This window comes from Bos mutus, chromosome 1 (assembly GCF_027580195.1).
Source record: "Bos mutus isolate GX-2022 chromosome 1, NWIPB_WYAK_1.1, whole genome shotgun sequence".
NCBI classification, from domain to species: domain Eukaryota; kingdom Metazoa; phylum Chordata; class Mammalia; order Artiodactyla; family Bovidae; genus Bos; species Bos mutus.
In genome coordinates, this window is record NC_091617.1 from 95139667 (window position 1) to 95163822 (window position 24156).

The 24156-nt window shown below is 40.1% G+C and overlaps 1 protein-coding gene across 9 annotated transcripts in view; it reads left to right on the forward strand.

Annotated features, from left to right (window-relative positions):
• The window catches only part of TNIK (TRAF2 and NCK interacting kinase), a 406980-nt gene that overhangs the window by 222222 nt on the left and 160602 nt on the right, over positions 1-24156 (forward strand). For all 9 annotated transcript variants that reach the window (XM_070373248.1, XM_070373278.1, XM_005905573.3 and 6 more), the window contains exon 3: positions 9936-9992. In XM_070373248.1, the coding sequence (XP_070229349.1) occupies positions 9936-9992 (57 nt within the window). The remainder of the gene's footprint in view (positions 1-9935; positions 9993-24156) is intronic.

Genomic DNA, 24156 nt, shown 5'->3' on the forward strand with positions numbered 1-24156 from the left:
TCAGATGAGAGCCAGTAAGATCTTCTGTTTTGTGCTCATTTGAGGGGTTGAGCGAGAAGGTTATTGGGCAATGTGTTCTTGGCTTAAGGCCATGGCCAAGAGACTGGTTCTGCTCCTTTTTTGAGCTCTCATCACCCCACAGCCTGTCTGCTCCTCACTGCTGTCGCTTCAGCTGTGCACGCCTTTCCTGGGTACAGGCATCAGGCTTCCTGCCATGGAACCTGCATATATTAACTATTGTCTGCTAAAAATTGTAGCTATTTGGTTTTTTTTCCCTTTAATCATCCATTTTGATTTTTATAAACTAAGCCAAACTGGCAGCCATGAAGACAGGAATGCTAGTTTCTAAAAAGAAAAATGAGACACGGGCTTTTCTTCCCTGCCCTGTTTCTGTGAGCAAGCCTCAATTCTCAGTTGGCCCAGCCCTGAACAATCTTGAAAACAATCCATTTTCTGCTTCTTGGAGGTGCCAAGCAAAGGAATTCACAGTGAGTGGTGTTGAGATAGAGAACTGTTGCTTGGGAACTGTCCTGTATCGCTACCTTGCTTCATCTTTGTCACAGTCTGGGAGCAATGAGGGCTCTGCTTATGTGGTCAGGAGGAATTTTTAAGTCTCAGATGAATGGCATGTGCAGACCAAGGATAAATAGAGGCCCCAATAACCTGGGGAAACCATCGGAGCAGACATCGTGCCAAGCATATTCTGTGAACATTCTTGTTGCTTGATCATAAGGATTTACAAAGTCTTTTCATAAACATGTCTTATCTACCTTTTTGCCTCAAAACATGTATCAAAGAAGGGTTGCATTCCTGAAGATGTTCAGATAGGTATCTTAACTATGCTTTAATCTTAATTGTGAGTGGAAAATCGGTGTTCACCTTCACTCTCAGAGGGAAAGCTAAAACCAATTTCTAGTTTCTCTGTGATCTCAGCAGAGGGGGAGTAAATTGGCCTCTCTACAGAGTTTAAAGGAACTTCATCCACTAAAATCATCTTCTAATTTATTTATGGGTGAAATGGTTGTAATTCCTGCTCACAACCCTGCCTCATCTGCTCCTATACACTTTGTGACTGGATTAAAATGTGTGTGTGTGTGTTGACGTAGGGCTCGGGAGTGGGGAATGGAAGAAACTGATATGGTCATGTGGATAGTATTGCCCAAGAACCTGAATACAACCCTCAGATGTCACTACTTCATTCAGTCTGTCATTTTGCAAATGTTTACTGAATCCCTGCTATGTCAAACACTCTGGAAAACATGGGGGTGAATATATATCCCATCCGTTCTCAAATCTTGTTGATTTGACCTCCTGAATATCTCTGGACTCTCTCTACCTCTCATCTTCTCCATTACTTCCATCCTAGTTCAAGTTGCCATTATCTTGCAAATGAAATGCTAAGCAATGCTGTTACTGTTCCATCATCTTTTCTAGTTTCCCCTGTTCCCTGCCCTGCCTCCAGAGAATTTTTTTTTTTCAAAAGGCAAACTTGATGACCCTACAACCTTGCTTCAAACCCTAAAGTGACTGCCCATCAGTCTTAGGTTGAAGGTAGAACTTCTTGAAATGGCCTGTGAGACCCTGTATGTACTCATTAGACATATACTGTCTACTCCAGTCATACTGGCCTGCCATCAGTTACTTGAATGGTCAAATCGCTACACCACAGGACCTTTGAACATGCTGTTCTTGTTATCTGGAATATAACTCCCAATGCTTGAATAAAGTCCCTAGTTTATTCTATTCACTCTTTAGGTCAGAGTTTTTCTAAAATCTTTCACCCCAGATTGAGTAAAAATTATTATGTTGCATTAATACTGAGAATACAGATAGGTAAGTAGATAGGTAGGTAAGTAGATAGAGAGAGAGATAGATACTTTGGTTGAGTTCCCGAGGAAACAAATTCTGAGGACAGATATTGCTTGTAGGAAGTGTTTTGGGAGGTGCTGTCAGGATCAACAGCTGGGGACCAGATTCAGGAATTATTGCTATGCTATGCTAAGTCACTTCAGTCGTGTCCGACTCTGTGTGACCCCATAGACGGCAGCTACCAGGCTCCCCCGTCCCTGGGATTCTCCAGGCAAGAACACTGGAGTGGGTTGCCATTTCCTTCTCCAGTGCATGAAAGTGAAAAGTGAAAGCAAAGTCGCTCAGTCGTGTCGGACTCTTCGCAACCCCATGGACTGCAGCCTACCAGGCTCCTCCATCCATGGGATTTTCCAGGCAAGAGTACTGGAGTGGGGTGCCATTGCCTGCTCCGTCAGGAATTATTAGAGTAAAACAAAAGTTGAATCATCAGTTCAAGCCTGATTAAGAAGAAATGAGCTCTGAAACTTGGAATAGAAACATTCAAGTTGATGCACTTGGATGCTTGAAACCCCTCATCCCTGGAGCCCTCTGCATCTTCAGAAGGGATATTCCCATCTTGATTAAAAATATTGCACAGACCTCAGAACTTCATCTGACCTACCTTATGATTTTCACACGTTGCCTTCAGTTGATGATCAGTCACCTACGGTTTTCACTGTCTTCACTGTCTTTCTCTAGTACATCAGTGACTCTCTGCAAAAGCCGTCTGATTCTACTTTTTTAAACTACTGTTTCCTAAGGACCTCTCAGAAGTCTGAAATATTGGGCTCTCTGTTGTGTTCCCTGGCACCTGTAACCTTCTCCAAATCCCCACTAGTGATAGTGTTGACAGTGACGCTGCTGCGATGTGCCAGGGACTATCAGTGAGCCACCTGCCACCAGTGATGGGAGTCTTATTGACAGCTCCTCTGAGAGCTTGTCTCCTCAGGCCATTCCTGGTACCAATTGTCTTAGATAGAGTTTCCCAGGGAACAGATCCTGAGATGGAGGTATATGTATGTAGGAATTTTACTGGAGAGTGTTCTTAGGATCTACACCTGTAGGGGGGAAAAAAACTGGCATTGTGCAAAATGTTAAAAGACTCTACCTGCAGTGCTGGAGACTTAGGAGACATGGGTTCAATCCTTGGATCGGAAAGATCCCTTGAAGGAAGAAATGGCAACCCACTCTGGTATTCTTGCTGGGAAAATCCCATGGACAGAGGAGCCTGGAAGGCTATAGTCCATGGAGTCACAAAGAGTTGGACACTGAGTGACTGAGTGACTCGGTCAGTTGACTGAGTGACTGAGCAGCATGCACAGTATTGTGCAGAGGAAGGAGTTTAACTGCAATGCCCTGGAGGAGGGAATGGCAACCCACTCCAGGATTCTTGCCTGGAGAATCCCATGGACAGAGGAGCCTGGCGGGCTAAGGTTCATAAGGTTACAAAGAGCTGGACACAACCAAAGCAACCTAGCATGCATGCACGTCTCAAGACAAACCTCAGCCATCTCAAGGAGAGATCAGGAGCCAAGCAGGCTCTACAGAATTGTCCAACTTTAAAACTAAAGGCCTGAGCCTTTATACTTCTGTATCAGCCAGCCACTGGAGTTGGCTGTCTCCAGGAGGGAGCATGACCTTGGGCTTCTGGCAGTTCCAAGAGGGCCTTGACTGAGAGCTGTCAGCTACTTCAGTCTTGAAAGGAGAATCTGGGTTGTGTTTTACAATATCATTGATAGACAGGTGATCAGTGTAACCGTAACATTTAATCTGTGAAACAACAGCTACCATTACTACATGCTCTACACTGCATTTTGCTTTGTTTTGTTTTTTTCTATTTCATTAGATTTATTTTCATGGTTCTTATGGTGCACATTTTGAAAATTACAGTATTGGATTACAATTGGTAGGTTAGAGTAGGATGTTGTGAAAACACAAAGGTAAGGGCACTTGCTTGAAATTAGGAACTTGAAGTCTTCCTCAATAAAGGCAAGATCAAATCTAAGCTAAGCACAAAGAACTAAAAGCACTCTACCTGTGTGAGTCCTTGGACAAGGAGGAATGGAGATGGTGGGCAGAATTTCTGCATTTTTCTCAGCCCTGGTTTTCTCCTGTGCTGTGTAGAAACAAATGTATTTCAGTGACCTAGAAATGAAAGGAGTCTCTTCCAGGCTTGCCTCGAGCCAGCAGTTTTAAGCCATCTTACTGTTCCTTAGAAAATAACAGCAATAGAAGAGACCAGGCTTGCATGGCTATTTTGGACACAACCATTGTTCTCCTCTTGTATTTATTTTAGGGAGTAGGTAAAGGGGCAACGTAGTCCCTCCATATCTATGATGGGATGGGGATTGAGCTGCGTGTTGATTCCAGGATCCTGCTTGGGTCCCACAATCTGTGGATGATCAAGTCCTTTACATGAGATAGCACAGTATTTGCATACTACCTATGCGCATTCTCCGGTGTAGTGTAAATAATCTCTAGATTACTTATAATGCCTAACATAATGTGAATGCTATGTAAATAGTGATAAATACAAAGTAAATAGTAACTGGCATGCAGATAAACTCAGGTTTTGCTTCTTGGAATGTCCCAGAATTTTTTTCCCAAGTATTTTCTGTTTGAGTTGGGTTGAATGTATATGTGAATGTGGAACCTGTGGATCTAGAGAGCTGAAGGTACTGTAATCCTTGAAGGTACTGTACTCATCAAGTGGGAGGTAGAAGGATAAAAAGAAGGGGAAGCAGAATGGGTTTGTAAGTCTGTCTAAGCACCTGCATGGAGTGCTCCCACCTATTGTCCAGTCCAAGTTCACGTGCCTGATGCACAGTGAGGCCAAACAAGCCTAAATGCTGAGAGTCTGGAGCAAATTTCTCCCCAAAGAAATTTTATTTCTTGCAGGGACCAAGCAAGTTGAATGGGTGGTTCGTGCTAAAAAAAAAAACCAAACTCCCTAATGGCATTCAGGCAAGTGTTCTGAAAGACAGTATTAGGGGAGAGGGTCATAAGTATCCTTGATCAGCTCATGGACCTGCTTCTGATGGGCTTATGGTGAGGTAACAGGGTGGTGTTTCTGGAACTCAACCTTCTGGTTCCTCCCAGGCTGGGGTCTGCATGCTTGTGGTCAGCATGTAGTCACAATCCTCTACCTGGGTGGGTATCTTAGTTTCTGCAGAATAATTCAAAGATACACATCCGATTGTTATCTGTACCCCTTTGGGAGGGAACTGGGTGCCAAGTGACTCTTGTCTGAATCATTAACTTCTTGACTCTCTTTGAAACTCAGGGAAGGCCTAAGGAGACTAAAGTCTTTTTCCACAAACCAGATAAGGGAGACACGAAGGGACGTTACACCCAGGAGGGCCCCACAGGGTCCTGCTCAGTTCCAGTCCCCCCTTTTCTATGATACTTGTAAATTTCAAGGGGAACAGGTGTGGAACTAGAAAGGGAATAAAGTTTTGGATAGAGAGGTTAATCATAAACTCGGCAGAGAAACTCTGTTCAGGGGGACGCAGGTTTATGCCAGCTGAGTGACCCCACGGCCTCTGCTCTCCCTGATTTGATTTGATGTTTTTTTTCCCTCCTGTCTTTCGGAGGGCTTTTTATGTTTCAGGACATGATTGAGGCTTTGGGTCCTAATGGAATACCAATTTTGTTTTTCCAGATTTAGTCTGTTATTTTTGTTATTGTTGGTTATGTCAGTAGAAAAAAAAACTCTTCATCTTTCATTAAGAAATGACTCAGCAATTGCAATTTAATGGGATATTTCCCCCTAATTTTCATGGATAAAAATTTTTCTCTTTGTCTCCTTTAAAGTTTCTTTTCCCCCAGAATTTAATTTTTACTCCTTGGCTGAATATGTACTTTAGATCCAAATTAAATAGAGTCTATATTTTTAATTTCTCTTGTAATTGGGAATAAGTTAAAATTAGTAGTATTGAATTTTCACTTCACATATTTTTATAATAACAACATCCTCCCTGTTTCCCTGCTCTCAAAAAGAAAAAAAAAATTGAATCCTACATGAAACAGGGACAAATGGCTCATGTTTAATTCAAATTAAATAAAATATGAAAAGGTTGGTTTAAAAAATTATGTTTAAATTTTAGTGATAAAATTTCCCATTCAGGAGCTGGAAAGCGGAAGTGGAACAGATGAAAAAGCATCCTGGGTTTAGGTCTTCATTAGTTGTGAGATTTTGGCCTGATCTCTAAAAGAAGGATTAGATTAGGCCCCTCGAGGGCTTTTCCTATTCAATTTATTTGTGACTTTATGAAGTCGCCTCTTTGAACGCTGTCTTAACACTGATGTGCCTCGGGTGTCTAGTGATCTTATAGGTCAGCTGATTCCTAGCCATCCCCTCAAAGCCTGCCTTCATCTGGATCCTAATTTAGTTTGGCATTCCCCAGTGATGTAAAAGGCAAGTCGTGCTGGGCAGCCTTCTTGGTGGCCCCCTCATCAAAGGTTGACAGCTCAGCCGCCTTCCTGTTCCAGAGCATGGACTCATGCTGGCACTGAACTGAGACTGCTAATTTTTCCACCTCTAGGATCTCATTTAAACCCAAACTGCCATCCCCAAGGTGTATTATTTAGTCGTCTGTCAGACTCATCCAGAACAGTTATTTTAACTTGGAACAGAGATTTTAAATGGAGGAGAAGTAAGTTTTCTTTTCTAGTGTTAGATTGTCAGTCAGTCAGTTCGCTCAGTCATGTCTTTGTGACCCCGTGGACTGTAGCACGCCAGGCTTCCCTGTCCATCACCAATTCCTGGAGCCTGCTCAAACTCATGTCCATTGTGTCGGTGCTGCCATCCAACTATCTCATCCTCTGTTGTTCCCTTCTCCTCCCGCCTTCAATCTTTCCTAGCATCAATGTCTTTTCAAATGAGTAGGTTCTTTGCATCAGGTGGCCAAAGTACTGCAGCTTCAGTTACAGCATCAGTCCTTCCAATGAATATTCAGGACTGATTTCCTTTAGGATGGACTGGTTGGATCTCCCTGCAGTCCAAGGGACTCTAAAGAGTCTTCTCCAACACCACAGTTCAAAAGCATCAATTCTTCAGTGCTCAGCTTTTTTTATAGCCCAACTCTCACATCTATACGTGACTACTGGAAAAACCATAGCTTTCACTAGACGGACCTTTGTTAGTAAAGTAATATCTAGGTTGGTCATAGCTTTTCTTCCAAAGAGCAAGCATCTTTTAATTTCATGGCTGCAGCCACCATCTGCAGTGATTTTGGAGCCCCCCAAAATAAAGTCTCTCACTGTTTCCACTGTTTCCCCATCTATTTGCCATAAAGTGATGGGACCAGATGTCATGATCTTAGTTTTCTGAATGTTGAGCTTTAAGCCAACTTTTTCACTCTCCTCTTCACTTTCATTAAGAGACTCTATAGTTTTTCTTTGCTTTCTGCCATAAGGGTGGTGACATCTGCATATCTGAGATTATTGACATTTCTCCCAGCTATCTTAATTCCAGCTTGAGCTTCATCCAGCCTGGCATTTCTCATAATATACTCTGCATATAAGTTAAATAAGCACGGTGACAATATACAGCCTTGAAATACTCCTTTCCGTATTTGAAACCAGTCTGTTGTTCCATGTCCAGTTCTAACTGTTGCTTCCTGACCTGCATACAGATTTCTCAGGAGACAAGTCAGGTGATCTGGTATTCCCATCTCTTGAAGAATTTTCCACAGTTTGTTGTGATCCACACAGTCTTTGGCATAGTCAGTAAAGCAGAAATAGATGTTTTTCTGGAATTCTCTTGCTTTTTCTATGATCCAGTGGATGTTGGCAATTTGATCTCTGGTTCCTCTGCCTTTTCTAAATCCAGCTTGAACATCTGGAAGTTCACGGTTCATGTACTGTTGAAGCCTGGCTTGGAGAATTTTGGGCATTACTTTGCTAGTGTGTGAGATGAGTGCAATTGTGTGGTAGTGTGAGCATTCTTTGGCGTTGCCTTTCTTTGGGATTGGAATGAAAACTGACCTTTTCCAGTCCTGTGGCCACTGCTGTGAGTTTTTGTTAAGGACTACAAAATAAGAGCAGGTGGGAGCCCACCAGTGGTGAGCCAGGCAGGGGTCACTTCTTAGAGGTCCCCACAAGACATACCCAAACATTCCCCTTCCCTGGCTGCATGGCACCATTAAAAGAATTTCAGGGTGAAATTTCAGCTGTGTGATAAGCCAGACCCTCTGTCTGCAGTGCTGCTACCCTTCTTTAGTGCTATATTAGAGAAATAGTCATTGTTTAATGACCCTTACTTTAAAGACTTTCTATTCCCGCAGAGAAGCAGCTGATCTTTGTTAAGGTCACCATTACAGCATCACAGACTTACTGGGACCAGGAAAACCCCGGAGGTCATTCAGTGTTTATCAACAGAGGGCGCTGTTGCTACTTCTCCTTTGTATGAGATTGCCTTCCAGCTCTGCAGGAAGTCAGTATGGCCTCTGAATAGCACAGTACCATTCTCCTCCACTCAGTCACTGTGAAAACTAAATTTCCAACTAATTTTCCTAAATTTCCTTGGGGTGTTAAGAATGATACCTTTCCCCCCCATCTCCAACCACAGAGTGCAATTTACAGGTGGAGAAACCAGGGCCCAGATGGATGATTATAACATGCTTCTGATGAACCAGCTGGTCATGGGCAGAACCAGGCCTCTGGAATTCTGGTCCAGGACTCTTAGAGTGGTAACTCTTCAACTCCCTCCCTCAGTTTATTGAAAATTGAAGTACGTCAGCGACCATATTGGATTACTGATTTAAAGTCTTATTTGTGCTTTTTTCCTGAATGAGGAGGAAAGACAGGAAACAGAATGGCGGTTGAAAGGTAAAGGAAGCACTGTTAGAATCAGGCAGATGCATACACAGAGCTGGGATGTATGAGAAGGAAAGTGACAGGCAGCACCAAGCTTGTCTCCTCCAGCCTCCGGTGGAGATGCCCTCACTAACTGCTGCTGCTCATCCAGAAACATGCCACCCCATCTATCGGCTGGGCACCCACTACTCCAGACACTAGGACTACAGTGATGAGGCACACGCTTTCCTCCGTGAAACGTATAACTTAAAAGGGAGGACAGCTCTTAAAAGGAATCACAAGACAGGGCCATAAACATCTACAGCCAGCATCTTCTCACAGCTCTTCTGTGCCAGTCACGGTCAAGCACTTAACAATTACTGTCTCATTTAATCCTCCTTGCAATGCTATGAGTTAGGTACTGTCATTATTTCCATTTTTCAGATGAGGAAATTGAGACCTAGAAGGTGAAAGGGATTTGCCTCAGGTGAAAGGGATTTGCCTTGGAAGGTATATTATACTGCCTGATAGCGGTGGCAGGTAAAATGTACTTTAAAAGCCACGTAAAGAATGCATTTAGAAATAATGAGACTGACCATCTTTGCTCTTGTCTGAGAGTCAGATATAGACTTTATGTTTCTTATACAGATAAAGCTTCTCTTTGAGGATATCCTCCTCTCCACACCCTGTTCTCTTCCCATTCCAAGTGCTTGATGCTTCCTGTAGTTAAAAAGGCCAGAGATACCCACTCTGGGGAAGCAGTTCCTTGGGCTCAGTAGTGTCTCTTTGATCACAAATTCAGATTGATTGGTTTCTATTTTCCTTTAGGTCCCCTTTTAAGATGAAGATAAATTAGCAGTCTCAAGTGAACTCCAGCAGAGTCATATCCATTTGAGACTGTCACAATACAAGAGATTTTAATAATCAAGGAAACTAGCTGCTTGCGTCTGCTCCACCCAGATATTCCACATACACCCCTCCTCCAACTCAAGCCCCTAACACCTTGGAGAGGAGGTAGAACCTCATTATTTGACATTTTCTCTTTTATTAAACTTGACAAAAGCTGCTAAAAAAAACTCAAAAGACAAAGTGATGGACATGTGTTACAAAATAAACATTAAATAGAGGTTGATCTACAAAGCATTTAAGATTTCTCTATATGTCTATTTGTCTGTCTCTCTTTCCCCATTGGCACTCTATAACACTGATCCACATAATTGTTCATTACAGTTGAAGCCTAATGCTAATATTGCTTATCAGAACTGAATTGTTTAAAAATTTTTTTACAGGGTCGTCATGTCAAAACGGGCCAGCTGGCAGCCATCAAGGTTATGGATGTCACAGGGGTAATGTATCTTTATCTTGCCATCTCGAAGTTGTTTTATATATTTGTCATAAGAAGTTAGTGATAGAGAAAAATCATTTTTTGGAAATAGAATCTTTTTTAGACATCTAAGATCTTTTCCACATTTGCTTAACATAAAGAGTATTCAGCAATTAACTGAGATGACCATGGGTAAATCATTCTAATTAGATACCTACACACTGCCTTAAGTAAGTAAGAGTGAAGAACAGCGTGGGCCAATAATTTACATAAACACAACCGAGGACATTTGCATATGAAGACAAAACAAGGATTTGAAGGTATTAAGAGAATAATACTGAGATTACGCTGAAGAGGTGGGTCTTAACAGTTTTCCCCAAAGTCCACCTAACGCTGGAACAGGCATGAGTTTGGATGGCTCTAAAATCCTGGTAGGATGTATAACATGAATATTTTCTTCTCCAAAATATTATGGACCAAATATTCACCATACGCACAAATACTTGTTATTATTGAGCAACACTGAAATAAAATTTCTGCCTAGATAATCAAAAGCAATCTAAGAAGTAGACTTTATTTTAAATACAATCTTATGCTTTCAATCCCTTTTGCTAGGCCTATTTAAAATATTTTAATGCCTTTTCTAGAGTACAGAGCAGATATCAGACTTGAAAGTCTCACTGGACATCAAAAGCATGTCAATGATTTTCTGTTGTCCTGGGAATTTTTCTAAAGCTGTCTGTCAGCTGTACATAAAAGCTAAAAGACCACAGTCTTCCATTTGTCCCGGAAGTGGATTGCTTAGTGTAAAGAGATGTGGAATGAATAAGTCACACAAAGATATCAAGAACTACTGTACACATAAGAAATACACACAGTTGGTCCATAGGTCAGACTTCGAGCCATATCCTCTTTGGTCACCTTTGATAAGTATACATTATATGCTATGCTATTAACCGTGATACTAATTACAGTAATTTTCATTTATACTATACATTGTACTGACTTCCTTTCCTTAGTTATTTTTTAATCTGAATTCCTCTTTATGCTATATGCAGTTTTAAAATTATATGCATTTCAACAAGTGAAAAATTTTGTTTCCACATGTTTAGAACCACTTAAAGTACTCCTTCCTTTTATATGCTTATATGCGTTATTCAAATTTTCGAGCTTGCAAACCTTCTCAAGTATTTATCCCAATGAGTTTATTAATTCACCTGGCCTTTACTGAATAAGAAAAATGCATATAGATTATATTAATAAGGTTTAGTTTCTGCCACTTGCAAAAAAAAGTTAAAATTAACAGAGACTTAAGCATGATGAAAGTGTTATACCCTCACACGTTAAGTGAGTTTAGAGTCGACAGCCCAGAAATGTGTAGCAGCAATGTGGCAGAGTAGGAGGGTGTTTTTATCTTTCTGTTCCACCATTCTGGCACATAGCTTCCACACTTAAGGTAAGTTCCATGACACAATGGATTTCCATTGATCACATTCTTTGGCAGGCAAAAAACAGGTGGGTAGGGTGGGGAGAGAGTTGGTGGGAGAAGAGGATACAGAATACAGCCCCTTCAGTGAAATTCTTTCTACTTACACACAACATTTCTATTTACTTCTGCTTGCTTTGGCTACCTTGCTGCAAGGGAAGCTGGGAAATGTAGTCTTTCATCCTACCAATGTGCCCAGTTTATTTGGGTTCTATTATTAGTCAGGAGTGAAGGGAGAATGTGTTTTTCATTAGCAGGGTCTGACACAAAATCAAGAGCAGATACTATCAGTCTCTACACAGAAACCCATTAGAAATGTGTAAATCTTTCACAAAGCTCCCAGCAAAAAACAAGTAAGAATTTATTTTGCAATTCTGCTGAAGTTGTCCTACTGTATTTTCCTTGGATTGAACAGGATCTCCACATAGTGCAGCACACTTGGCAGTTGAACAATTAATAGATGTGGATGGAGTCCAAGACATTCATGCTGTAAAGTTCTGTTGTGTGGGTCTGCAGAACTGAGTTGAGTTCCACTGATATCATTAATCTCGGTGCACAGTTATGCACAGAGCTGTATACTGATGCACAAAGTATGACTTGAGAGCTCTGAATATCACTTTTCTGGTTCTGTTTGTGAGATTTTAAATTGCTCAAAGAATTATTTACTATTCCTAGACCACCTTGCTTGGAAGAAAAAAAGGTACCCAGCAGTTTATCCCAGAGTATGTATTTTCAGTTTAAGCTATGTTAGTTAGCCTCTCTAAACTGGGTTTCACAAGGCAACTGAACCCTACAGAAGATGATTTAGAGACAATTTCCTCAATTCTCCCCAGGATGGTGAAGAGCTGGCACCATTTCAATGCACAGGAGAGTCAATCCATCGCGTACAATGGATGCTTTACAGTACATGGGCTTGATTCTCTTGAAGAAACCTCTATTGAAAGGGCTGGATAGTTCCCTGTTTTAGCCACATCATTGACCATTATGTAACCACTGACCCTTAACAAAGGCAAACATGGATACACATCGGGAAATGGCTTTCTTATTTCCCACGCTGTGTGATCCAGCATCAAATGACTGTTGTATCACCCCTGTACACATCACAGTCAACATAAGATTTCCTTTGTGACATTCATGTGGTATCCTCAGAAAACAATCTGTTTCATTTTGCCATGTTGTCTTTTGTGTATTATGGAATGTTGTAAAAGCTCCTTACCAATTATTATAATTGTGCTCATTATAGCTGCCCCGAGATGAATTCTCAAAGGTCGCCTTTGTTAATTGTTTCCAAAGACCTACTAGAAAGTTACTATAGATTATTGTAATGAAACTGATAAAACTATAACCTTGAAATCAATTTTTAAATTATTTTTATTCTATACCATGTCCTTTTTTTAAAGAAAAAAGTAACAGAAAAAACTGAGTGTAATATTTATGTTCTTTAGTTTTAAAGCTGAGACACTTCCAAATTTCCCTATATTTGCTTCAGAATTAGGGCTTAAACTCAGTCTTTGAAGTTCTTTTGGTTTCTGAAATAATTATGAGAATTTTTGCATTTCAGTGTTTTCTGGGGATTTGTTCCCAGCTGGATTTGTGTACTTTAATTATCTAAACAAAACTGTATCCTCTAGGGCAGTGTTCCTCATAGTGGACAGCTGATATCTGTGGACTTTCAGCACACTTGGGGTGCTCATCAGAAATGCAGAAATACTGGGCTTGCTGCAGAATTTCTAGGTGGAGCCTCAGAACGTGCCTTTTCTCTCTCTCTTTTTTTTTTGAAAAGCACAGAATTTTTTTATTTATTGCTTTTTTTTCTTCCAAGTTTGTTGAGATATAATTGACATACAGTACTGTTTAAGGTGTACAGCCTAATGATTAGGCTTACAAATATCAAGAAAAGATTCTACAATAAGTTTAATAAACATTCATCATCTCATATAGATACAAACTTAAGAGACATGAAATAAAATTTTTTCTTGTGATGAGAACTCAGGATTTACAACAGTCATATATAATAGACAGCAGTGTTAATTATATTTATCGTGTTGGATGTTACAATCCTGAGAAGCACAGAATTAGTTCAGTCCGGGTAGATGATTCTCTTTTAGTCAATTCACAAATTTAGTTTGTGTAAATTTCATTTGTTGTATAACCTTTGCAATTTCAATGGATAAACCACTCTTCATTACTTGTGCAAACTTAACTAAAATAACCAGATGACGTCTTTGATGTACATTAATTGTTACTGAGGTTCCTTTACTTCTGTGTTTAGCAATATTAGGCCAAACAAGGAACCGCTTATAGAACAGCACACTTCCTTTAAAATTCTGGATGTTATCTGAAAAGATCATCTTTTACAATTCATGACTAAACTGGTAAAATCAGAGAATTCCTTGTCAGACAGAAATGTCAAATAATCAGAGGAGTAAAGAAGGTAAGCGTTGGAAATTTTCCATGGTGATGTCTGCTGATCCCTGATGGTCTGGAGCGTGGCAGGCTCTGCCTTTTCTACAAACTCTTCAGGATCTTCATGCACACCAGAATAGCACTTTTCTAGGGTCTTGTATTTACTGTTTCTGGCCAAGTATGAAGAGACTATGATTCTTTGATAACCCTGCAAATAATCTCCATCTTCATTTGGATCAAAATTTCTGGTTTTACCCAAAATTTCTAGTTTACCTGGTCCCTTTACAATGATACCTTGAAGCCCATGTAGGACTTGATAACATAATAACTTAGTATTGTAGGCTTTCATCTTAACAATGACTGGTTATGATCATTACTCAGGACACGTTGGGTTTTAGTACCAAAGCCCCACTCAGAATGGATGAAGCTGAAAACAGAATTTATTGTTTTGTGTATATTAAAAAAAAAAAAAAGAAAAGCTCAGCAGGGTCTAGGAAATCACATGATTAGTTGGGAATTGTGTGTCTCTCCATCTCTGGACTCTGCTTTCTTTCCACCAGCAGCTGCAGGCTCATGTTCTAATTACTTATTGCCCTTAGTCTCAGCAAGAGTGCAAGTCTCAATTTAAGTGGCCCAGCTTGTGTCACCTCACCATCCTACTGCCAATTCTGTTTCTCTTGAGCCACATCTGGTCCCTGGTGGCTCTGATGGTAAAAAATGTGCCTGCAGTGCCGGAGACTCAGGTTCTATTCCTGGGTCAAAAAGATCCCTCAGAGAAGGAAATGACAACCCACTCCAGTATTCTTGCCTAGAGAATTCTGTGGACAGAGGAACCTGGTGGGCTACAGTCCATGGAGTCGCAGAGCTGGACATGACTGATAACAACTAACAGTGGAAAGGAGACTTCCTCAAAGAAAAATCTGATATCTGTTAAGATCAAAGGGTAGGATGGATGTTCAGCAGGGAAAAACAAGATAATTATATTATTATGAGATTATATCATTATAGTCAACGTTATTTTAAACTGATTTAGTCCTTAAATAAGGACTACATTTTTTTTATATTTCAGCCTGAAATAATAATAATGGTAGCTAACACTGATGGAGTCATTATCATTGATGGAGTCAGAACTCTTTAAAATATTTTCTGTATATCGATTCACTGAATGCCCTCAATAACCACCAGACTTCATTATTAGCTTCATTGTAGAGATGAGAAAACTAGGCATATTAAGTATCTTGTTCAATGTAACATGTAAATGATGGAGTGAATATTTCAACCCGAGTATTTTAACTCTTTTAAGTCCACCCTGTTTATCACATTGCCTTAGGTCTTCAGTTAATATAGAAGGATATTTAATATTTCATTTAATGTGATTTTTAAAATTAATTTGTTCAATAAACATTTACTAAACACCTATTTTATGACAGACACTAGAAATTCAAAGATGATATATGGCAAAACCAATACAATATTGTAAAGTTAAAAAATAAAATAAAATAAAAAATACCTCAAAAAAAAAAAAAAAAAAAGAATGATTGGCCAAAGACCACCCGGAAACTAATCCCATCACCATAAAACCCGAGACTGCAAGCCACATGGCAGAGCAGAGCAATTCTCCTGGGTTCCCTTACCCTACTGCTCTCCACCCGGGTGCCCTTTACCAATAAAATCTCTTGCTTTGTCAGCAAAAAAAAAAAAGAGAAAAAGTGATTCTTTGCCTGAAGGGAGCTTGCAATAATACAACATTGCCCTAAATATTTGTAAGTAAAGCTAATCCATTTTATAATAAAGTCATAAAGTTATACAGTTATGTATAAAATTTAATGTGACAATGAGGGGTAATAACTAAGCCCAGGAAGACAATCGGACAAAAATGTTTCTGGCCACAAGAAAATAGCCTGTGCAAGGCATGGAGGCTGCGAGAGTATGCAGCATGTTCTGGAAGCTGTTACGTGTTCACACGCTTGTGTGTGTGTGCGTGTGTTAGTCACTCAGTCGAGTCTGACTCTTTTCGATTCCATGGACTATAGCCCACCAGGATCCTCTTTCCATGAGATTCCCCAGGCAAGAATACTAGAGTGGGTTGCCATTTCCTTCTCCAGGGCATCTTCTTGACCCAGGGATGGAACCTGGGTCTCCTGCATTGCAGGCGGATTCTTTACCATCTGAACCACCAGAGAAGCATTACATAGGTTAGTTTTAGGATAAAAATAGTTCTGAGGAGAGAGTGATACAAGGTGAATCTGTACAGGTTAGGGCCAGGTCATGAAGGCATTGGGTGCTATGGCAAAGACATTACAAGGTTTTCATTTTTCAATTTTTCCAATAAAACCCTTAGATCAAGTAGGCTTAGGCAAAAACCCATTATATAGAAGAGATATATGGTGGGTTGTTTTATACAACGGGAGGGAGGCTGTCAGTCCTGGCCCCTTCTTCACATCACTGCTAGAGCCAGTGTGTTTAACCAGAAGTTAAGTAGCAAAGTAACATGATGGGATTTGCCTACTAGAAGGATGCAATATAAGCCCTGCTTGGCTGAGTTTCTATTTTTGTCTTACTTAACTGAATTCCTGTGGGTGAAGCTTTCAGCCAGTCTCCATCTCTCTTTATAAAGAGTAAGGAAGTGGCCTTCTCCTGGTAGCTTCTGGTAGAGTTCTTTGCCCACAGTTAATGGACTCATTGAATGTTTGCTGAAATTGGACCAAGGAAAAAATCTTTTCTTCTTGGGTTATTTGGAAGAATTAGAGGACATACTGCTCCAGGCACTTTTGGTTCTTCCCTCCCAAAGGGGGACAGTTCAGTGGAGTGACTGGTAGCATAGAACATAATGTTGGTAACAGTAATAACAATAGCAGCCATAGTCAAGAATAAAGATTACTATCACTGATTGCTTATTTTATGCCAAGCATTGTTCTTAGTACTTAATATAACATATACTAACTCATTTAGTCCTTGAAACAATTCCCATTAGAGGAGTAAGCTAATATATCCATTTTACAAATGAGGAATTAATTGAAAGCATAAAAATTGTACATAACTTTCCCGAGCTTCACAGACAGTAAATGCCAGAGTTAGAATTCAAATCCAGCCAGTCAGGGTGTACCCACCTTCTCCACAGCCCTGTTATTAGAATGACAGATGGGGATGGGCGTTGCAGGGGCCTGGCCTTCAGATTCAGGTAGAGCTGAGTTCACAGCCCCCTCCTCTCCTTACTCTCTTTGAACAAACTTTTTAACTTTTCTGAATCTCATTTTTTCTTATCTGTTAGATGCAAATACAACCATTGCAAACTTGTTTTGAGATTAAATTTATATACTATCTAGTGCCTGGTACATAACATTTCCTCAATAAATATAGGTCCTGGTAAGAGACAGTGAATGCCTGAGTGGGACATCAACAGGAATGAAAAGAGGATGTTATAATGTGCATTGAACTTCTGTACTGGGATGGTAGCCTGTGCTATGAACCCTATGCCACATGTGGCACAAGTGGGTTACTTCATTGTCAGTATGTGTAAATAGCTTGAATCAGCCCAGTGTGCACCACCTCAAAGTTATTAGTCTTACCCTGAACAATGGGGAGCTGTCAAAATGACTTACTGTAGAGCAGAATCCAAAAGAGAAAGTGAGGCTAGATTCCAGAAGCTAAAGACTGAAATCACAGTAATTCATTTATTCATTCACTAAGAATAAATGAATGTGCTGTCCTCTGGGGTGATGGTAGTGAATAAGACAGACAAGGGTGCTATCTTCTGGAATCATAAATTCCAGCATGAGTGAAAGATATTTAACAAACAGTTGAACAGTTATGTAGAGTTCTGATCAACTTTGAGGGAGTATACAGAGAGTATTAAGGGAGAATTTAAGAAGGAAACTTACTTATCTTGGTTGCCAGTGCAGTTGTTCCCCAATAAAGTGGCTATTGTTGTTGTTTAGTTGCTAAGTTGTGTCTGACTCTTTGCAACCTCATGGACTGCAGCACCAGGCTTCCCTGTCCTTCACCATCTCCTGGAGCTTGCTCAAACTTATATCCATTGAGTCAGTGATGCCATACAACCATCTCATCGTCTGTCACCCACTTCTCTTCCTACCTTCAATCTTTCCCAGCACCAGGGTCTTTTCCAGTGAGTCAGCTTTTCACATCAGGTGGCCAAAGTATTGGAGCTTCAGCTTCAGCATCAGTCCATCAGTGAATATTCAGAGTTGATTTCCTTAAGGATTGACTGGTTTGATCTCCTTGCTGTCCAAGGGACTCTCAAGAGTCTTCTCTAGCACCACAGTTTGAAAGCATCAATTCTGAGGTGCTCCAGACTTCTTTATGCTTCAACTCTCACATCTGTACATAACTACTGGAAAAACCACAGTTTTGACTATACAGACCTTTGTTGGCAAAATGATGTCTCTGCTTTTTAATATGCTGTCTAGGCTTGTCATAGCTTTATATATATATATGTATTTTACATATTCCTTTACATTATGATTTATCACAAAATACTAAATATAGTTCCCTGTGCTATTCAGTAGGATCTTGTTGTTTATCCATCCTAAATATAATAGTTTGCCTCTGCTAATCCCAACCTCCCAACTGTCCACCCCAGATCCTCCCTGCTTTGGCAACCACAGGTCTGGTCTATGTCTGTGGGTCTGTTTCATAGATGGGTCATTTGTGTCATAGTTATATAAGTTATATAAGTTCTAAGTTATATCATATGGTATTTGTCTTTCTCTTTCTGACTTACTTCCCTTAGTATGATAATCCCTAGGTTCATCCATGTTGTTGGAAAAGCTGTCTTATTGATGATAGAGTTTAGCCAAATAAATGAAATATTCCTAGGGTTAGAACCTATTTTATAAATTCGCAGTTCTCTTGGGAGTCATATATCAGTGCTGGCATGGGTATGAGAAGGATGCAGGCCACCCTTGTCATATTTGCTTCTCTAGGGGACACCACTTCCTAGTAGAGAGAGGGCAGGTTAGCCTAGGATGAGATGGTTGGATAGCATCACCAACTCAATGGACATGAGTTTGAGCAAACTGGGAGATAGTGAAGAACAGGGAAGCCTGGAGAGCTGCAGTCCATGAGGTTGCAGTGAGTCAGACACAACTTAGCAACTGGACAACAACAACGAAAAGAGCAGTGCAAACTGTCACTCATCTCAGTTTGTCCTGGTTTTGACACTTCGTGGCTCTCTTATCCTGGGCATGTTGCTTACCCTCCATTTATTCCCTGTGTATGTTGCTGTGCTGTGTGTGTGTGTTCAGTCGTATTTGACTCTCTGTGACCCTAAGGACTGGTGCCTACCATACTCCTAAAATTCTATGGAATTTTCCAGACAAGAATACTGGAGTGAGTTGCCATTTCCTACTCCAAGGGACCTTCCCAACCCAGAGATCAACCCACATCTCTTGTGTCTCCTTTATTGGAGGCGAATTCTTTACCACTGAGCCACCTGGGAAACCCTTTACATGTGTAGATATGGATAATATCACTTCTCTCGTAAAGTTAGTGTGAGAAGTAAATGTGGGTATTTATAAAGCATTTGAGATTAGTACATAGCACACAGTTGTTACTGTTATGGCATCTCTTGCATATATTTTCATTTTTCTCTCCATAGCACCAGTGATTCCTATAGGAAACCATATGCCCTACCCCATCCAGGTAACAGGCCTTGGCAGCGCTGTTTCTGCCGGGAAACCAATGCCTCCTCAGTCACATCATATTATACTTGTTCTTTTCCCCTAACTGGATAGCTCCCACATGGCCTTTAGGATTCAGCTCACACTTGAATTTCTTGGCTGTCTCCCCTGATGCTCCTAATTAGATAAGCTACTCGAACCTCTCATGTTAATAATTTTGCATGTATCTGTATCATTATTTGATTTCCGTTCGTGTTCCCCATGAGACTACAGTAAGTTTTATCGTGGAAGAGCTTGAAAGTGTTATGTCCATTGTTGTATTACAGTCAGCTCTCTATATTCAGTGTTAGTTGAATCTGAGGTTGAGACCCACAGATATGGCAGGCTGGCTGCAGTGTGCCACTTCACAAAAGAGACTGGAGCGTCCGTGGGTTTTGGTATCCATGGGGGTCCTAGAGCCAGTTCCTTGTGGATACTGAGGGATGACTGTATTACACTATTATTATTACCACTAATGTTATTTAGCATTGTGCCTGGGATAGAGCAGACAGATAAATATGTGTTGAATGAATTAATTTAGTTTAGGGTTAACATATACAACAAATCCAGTTGCTGCCTGGAGAATGCCATAGCAAGGTCTCAAATTCTAGCAATGCAGCAATGAAGAGATGTGGAATTAGCTAAGTTATTGAACCACCCTGGGTCTGTTTCCTAAGACCTCAAACCCCACCTTGAGATAATTTTAGAGGATCCATACATGCTTAAGTCTCAATGTTTAATATACTTTAGTATTAATATTTAATAAACTGTTTTTTAAACGTTTCAAACTGTACATTATATACCAACTTTGAACACACCAGAAAATGGCAGCCTCTCAAGGGGGCATGAGGGAAGGACAAATTGGGAGTTTGGGGTTAGCAGATGCAAACCATTATATATAGAATGCATAAACAACAGGGCCCTGCTGTATAGCACAGGGAACTATAACCAATATCCAGTGATAAGCCATAGTGGAATGGAATGTGAAAAAGAATGTGCATAAATGTATAACTGAATCACTTTACATCAGAAATTAACACAACCTTGTAAATCAACTATGAAAGTGAAAATGTTAGTTGCTCAGTCATATCCGACTTTTGCGACCGCATGGACTGTACCCCGCCAGGCTCCTCTGTCCATGGAATTCTCCAGGCAGAATACTGGCGTGGGTAGCCATTCTCTTTTCCAGAGGATCTTTCCGACCCAAGGATCAAACCTGGGTGTCCCGAATTACAGATAGATTCTTTACCATCTGAGCCACCAGGGAAGTTAAAATCACCTATACGTCAATAAAATAAATTTTAAAATAAAAGAAAATGGCAGCCTCTCAATTTGTACTCCAGGTTACTTCATTCATGTGCAGAATGCCATTCAATATCAATTTTCCGCTGAAATGGCAAGTCATGCTATTTATGCAATTACATTTCTTAGGAAATGTAGATTTTCTCTATCCTTTGGAACCAAAACAAAACTGAAAATGACTAAGATATTGAAACTGATATGTGACTTGCAGTTTGTTTCAAAAATTCTAAATTTGCCTTCACTAAAATAATCGCTTTGTTGTCACTGATTAACTTTATAACTAGTCATTACTTAGTTAAAGTTATAAAAATAAATGTTTACTGTTTTTAAAAGCATAATTTTTATTGAGGCTATATATTAGCATCCTGAATAGATTTTCTACTAGAGAAAGGGATTTCAGTGCTACAAATTATTATTTTTTTTTTTCAAAAAATCATGTTAGAAGATGTCAGTAATCCCTACAAATTCTATTAGTCTATAATTCTTTAACAATGAATTGTCTTCAAATTTTGTCACATTCGGTCAACAACAAAGATGAAAATGATGGACATGTTAACACAAATGCCTGCGTAATGCCAGCAGCCACCGTGGAGAGCAGCACAGGCGAGGGGCAGCAGAGGTGGTTTTAGCCAGTATCCAAGCATATGGGATGCAGTAGCATTTATGAGTCTGTACACCTCATCCTGGGCTTCCCAGCTGTCTCAAGTGGTAAAGAATTGCCTGCCAATGCAGGAGATGTAAGAGACACGGGTTTGATCCCTGGGTGGGAAAGACCCCCCGGAGGAGGGCATGGCAACCCACTCCAGTATGCCTGCCTGGAGAATCCCATGGACAGACGAGCCTGGCAGGCTACAGTCCCTGGGGTCACAAAGAGTCAAACACGACTGAAGCAACTTAGCACACATGCTCACCCCATCCTTTTTTGTTTTTTGTTTTTAATATAATTTTATTTATTTTAATTGGAGGCTAATTACTTTACAATATTGTATTGGTTTTGCCATACATCAACATGAATCTGCCACCCATCCTTTTTTATAAAGTTAAAACTGACCAGTCTCTTGGATTGTCGTAAGAATTACACAGGTTTATTCCTCTTCCATGGATTGAGAGCTGTGTTGTCGAACACACTAATATTAAATGTCTCATTAATTCTGGTTTTAAATCCTGCTGTATTGTAGATTCTTAAAGTATGTTCCCCTGTGTAATAAATATGCAACTTAAAATCCCTCCTTTATCCCCTGAAATCATTCATAAGCAAATATTAATGGGTGCTAAAAAGCTCTTTTAATTGGAGGACCAAAGGCAATTTCTCTTCAACCCTGACTTAAGGTGCTCCTAAACTCTTCTTTCATGATTTAGCAGCAGCTTTGGTTTTATCATTGTGGGTAATCACCCTTCTATCTAGGAGTTTTCATTTTAGAATTACAAACACTGACTTTGAAATCAGACAAATCTCGGCTTTAGATCTTAGCTCTAACTTTTCATATAGGAATGTGCTGTGCGTGCATGTTCAGTCGTGTCTGACTCTTTGTGGCCCATGGACTGCCCACCAGGCTCCTCTGTTCATGGGATTTCCCAGGCAAGAATACTGGAGTCGGTTGCCATTTCCTCCTGCAGGGGATCTTCCTGACCCAGGGATGGAACCTGTGTCTCCTGCATTGGCAGGTGGATTCTTTTACCACTGAGCCACCTGGGAAGCTCTAAAATAGGAAGACACTCTCTGAAACTCATATTTCTTATTTGCTCAATGGGATCATTAAAAACAGGTATTTCATAGATCTGTTTTGGATATTCAATAATACACATACAACTTATGGTACAGAGCATTACATCGGGTTGGCTTTGGCTGTATTTTATGACTACGGTTGTGATCATCATATAGCCATCAGAGGTAGTCAGTGGTTAGCAAGCATTGTCTAGAATCATCCTTTTCCTTGCATTTGAAAAGCACTGTTTCTTCACCTGTTTTATCCTGATATACCGGTTCTGGTTTTTCATATGCAAGTGTTCTATGCAAGCAATTAGAAGTCTACCCCAATACACAGAAACTTTTCAAGTCTCTGTTATATCACATTAGGTAATATCCCATTGGCCAAAGCAAGTCACGGGGCCAAGCCCAGAGATAAGCAGAGGGGATGGACTCCACCTCTTTATGTATTGTTGTTATTCAGTTGCTAAGTCTTGTCTGACTCTTAGCAAGTCAGACTGTAGCACGCCAGGCACTTCCCTGTCCTTCACTATCTCCCAGAGTTTGCTCAAAGTCATATCCATTGAGTTGGTGATGCCATCCAACCATCTCATCCTCTGTCGCCCTCTTCTTCAGTCTTTCCCAGCATCAAGGTCTTTTCCAGTGAGGCAGCTCTTCACATCAGGTGGCCAAAGCATTAGAGCTTCAGCTTCAGCAAAAGTCCTTCCAATGAATGCCAAATATCAAGGCCATTTTTCCTTTCAGTCTGCCAGAAATACTAAGCAATAGATTCCTGTCATTTTAAGAAAAAATAATAGTTTTCTTTATGTTGATAATAGTGCTCTGCTTAAATAAGCACTTAATCATTTCTAAGACCTGAGAGGTGACTTAGATAGGTATTCTTTTTCCCATTTATAGATGAATATAACTGACATTCAGAGAGTTTAAATAGCCATATCTGAGTTTACATAGTGAATCAGCTTGGACAAGATTTTTGAAGTCTTCTGATTGAAATTATGGTTCTTCCTAGACTATCAGACTTGGCTGATTAAAATTGCTCCCTTTTAAAATTTCTTACAATTTTGGTATCATTCTTTTGTTTTTTAAATTATGACCCAATGGTCATTAGTTTCCCAATGAGCTTGATCCCTTTGCTTAATTCTTAAGACATAAGAATAATCCATTTACGAAATAGAAGAAAAGCTTCTTATAGCTTCATAATCTAATTCTAGCCTCAGTGGTTTCTGTCTGTCCTTTTGAAAACTTCATAACCCATCTTCTTCAATAGGCCATGTTGTAAGAGGTCAGACTGTTTGTGAAGGGGTTAAATGAGTTCTTATGGTCATAAGAAGTGCCTCCCTTTCAGTTTCACTGCATAACTTACGGCCATCAATGCCCTAGTCTAGAAATCTGGATAAACAGTAGCCCTGAAGGCCTGATAAATTGCCTACTCACTTAGGAGGTAATATAAGATCACGCTCAGGGTTCTATATTAGAGCTACATCACCATGACCCACGGTGGTTCTGTAACTGTGTTTGCAACAGTGCAATTTAAACCTAAAATTCAAGTTACTTATATTCCTGACCTCTTATTCTTGTTATTTATTTTTTGATTGAGAAGATTAAT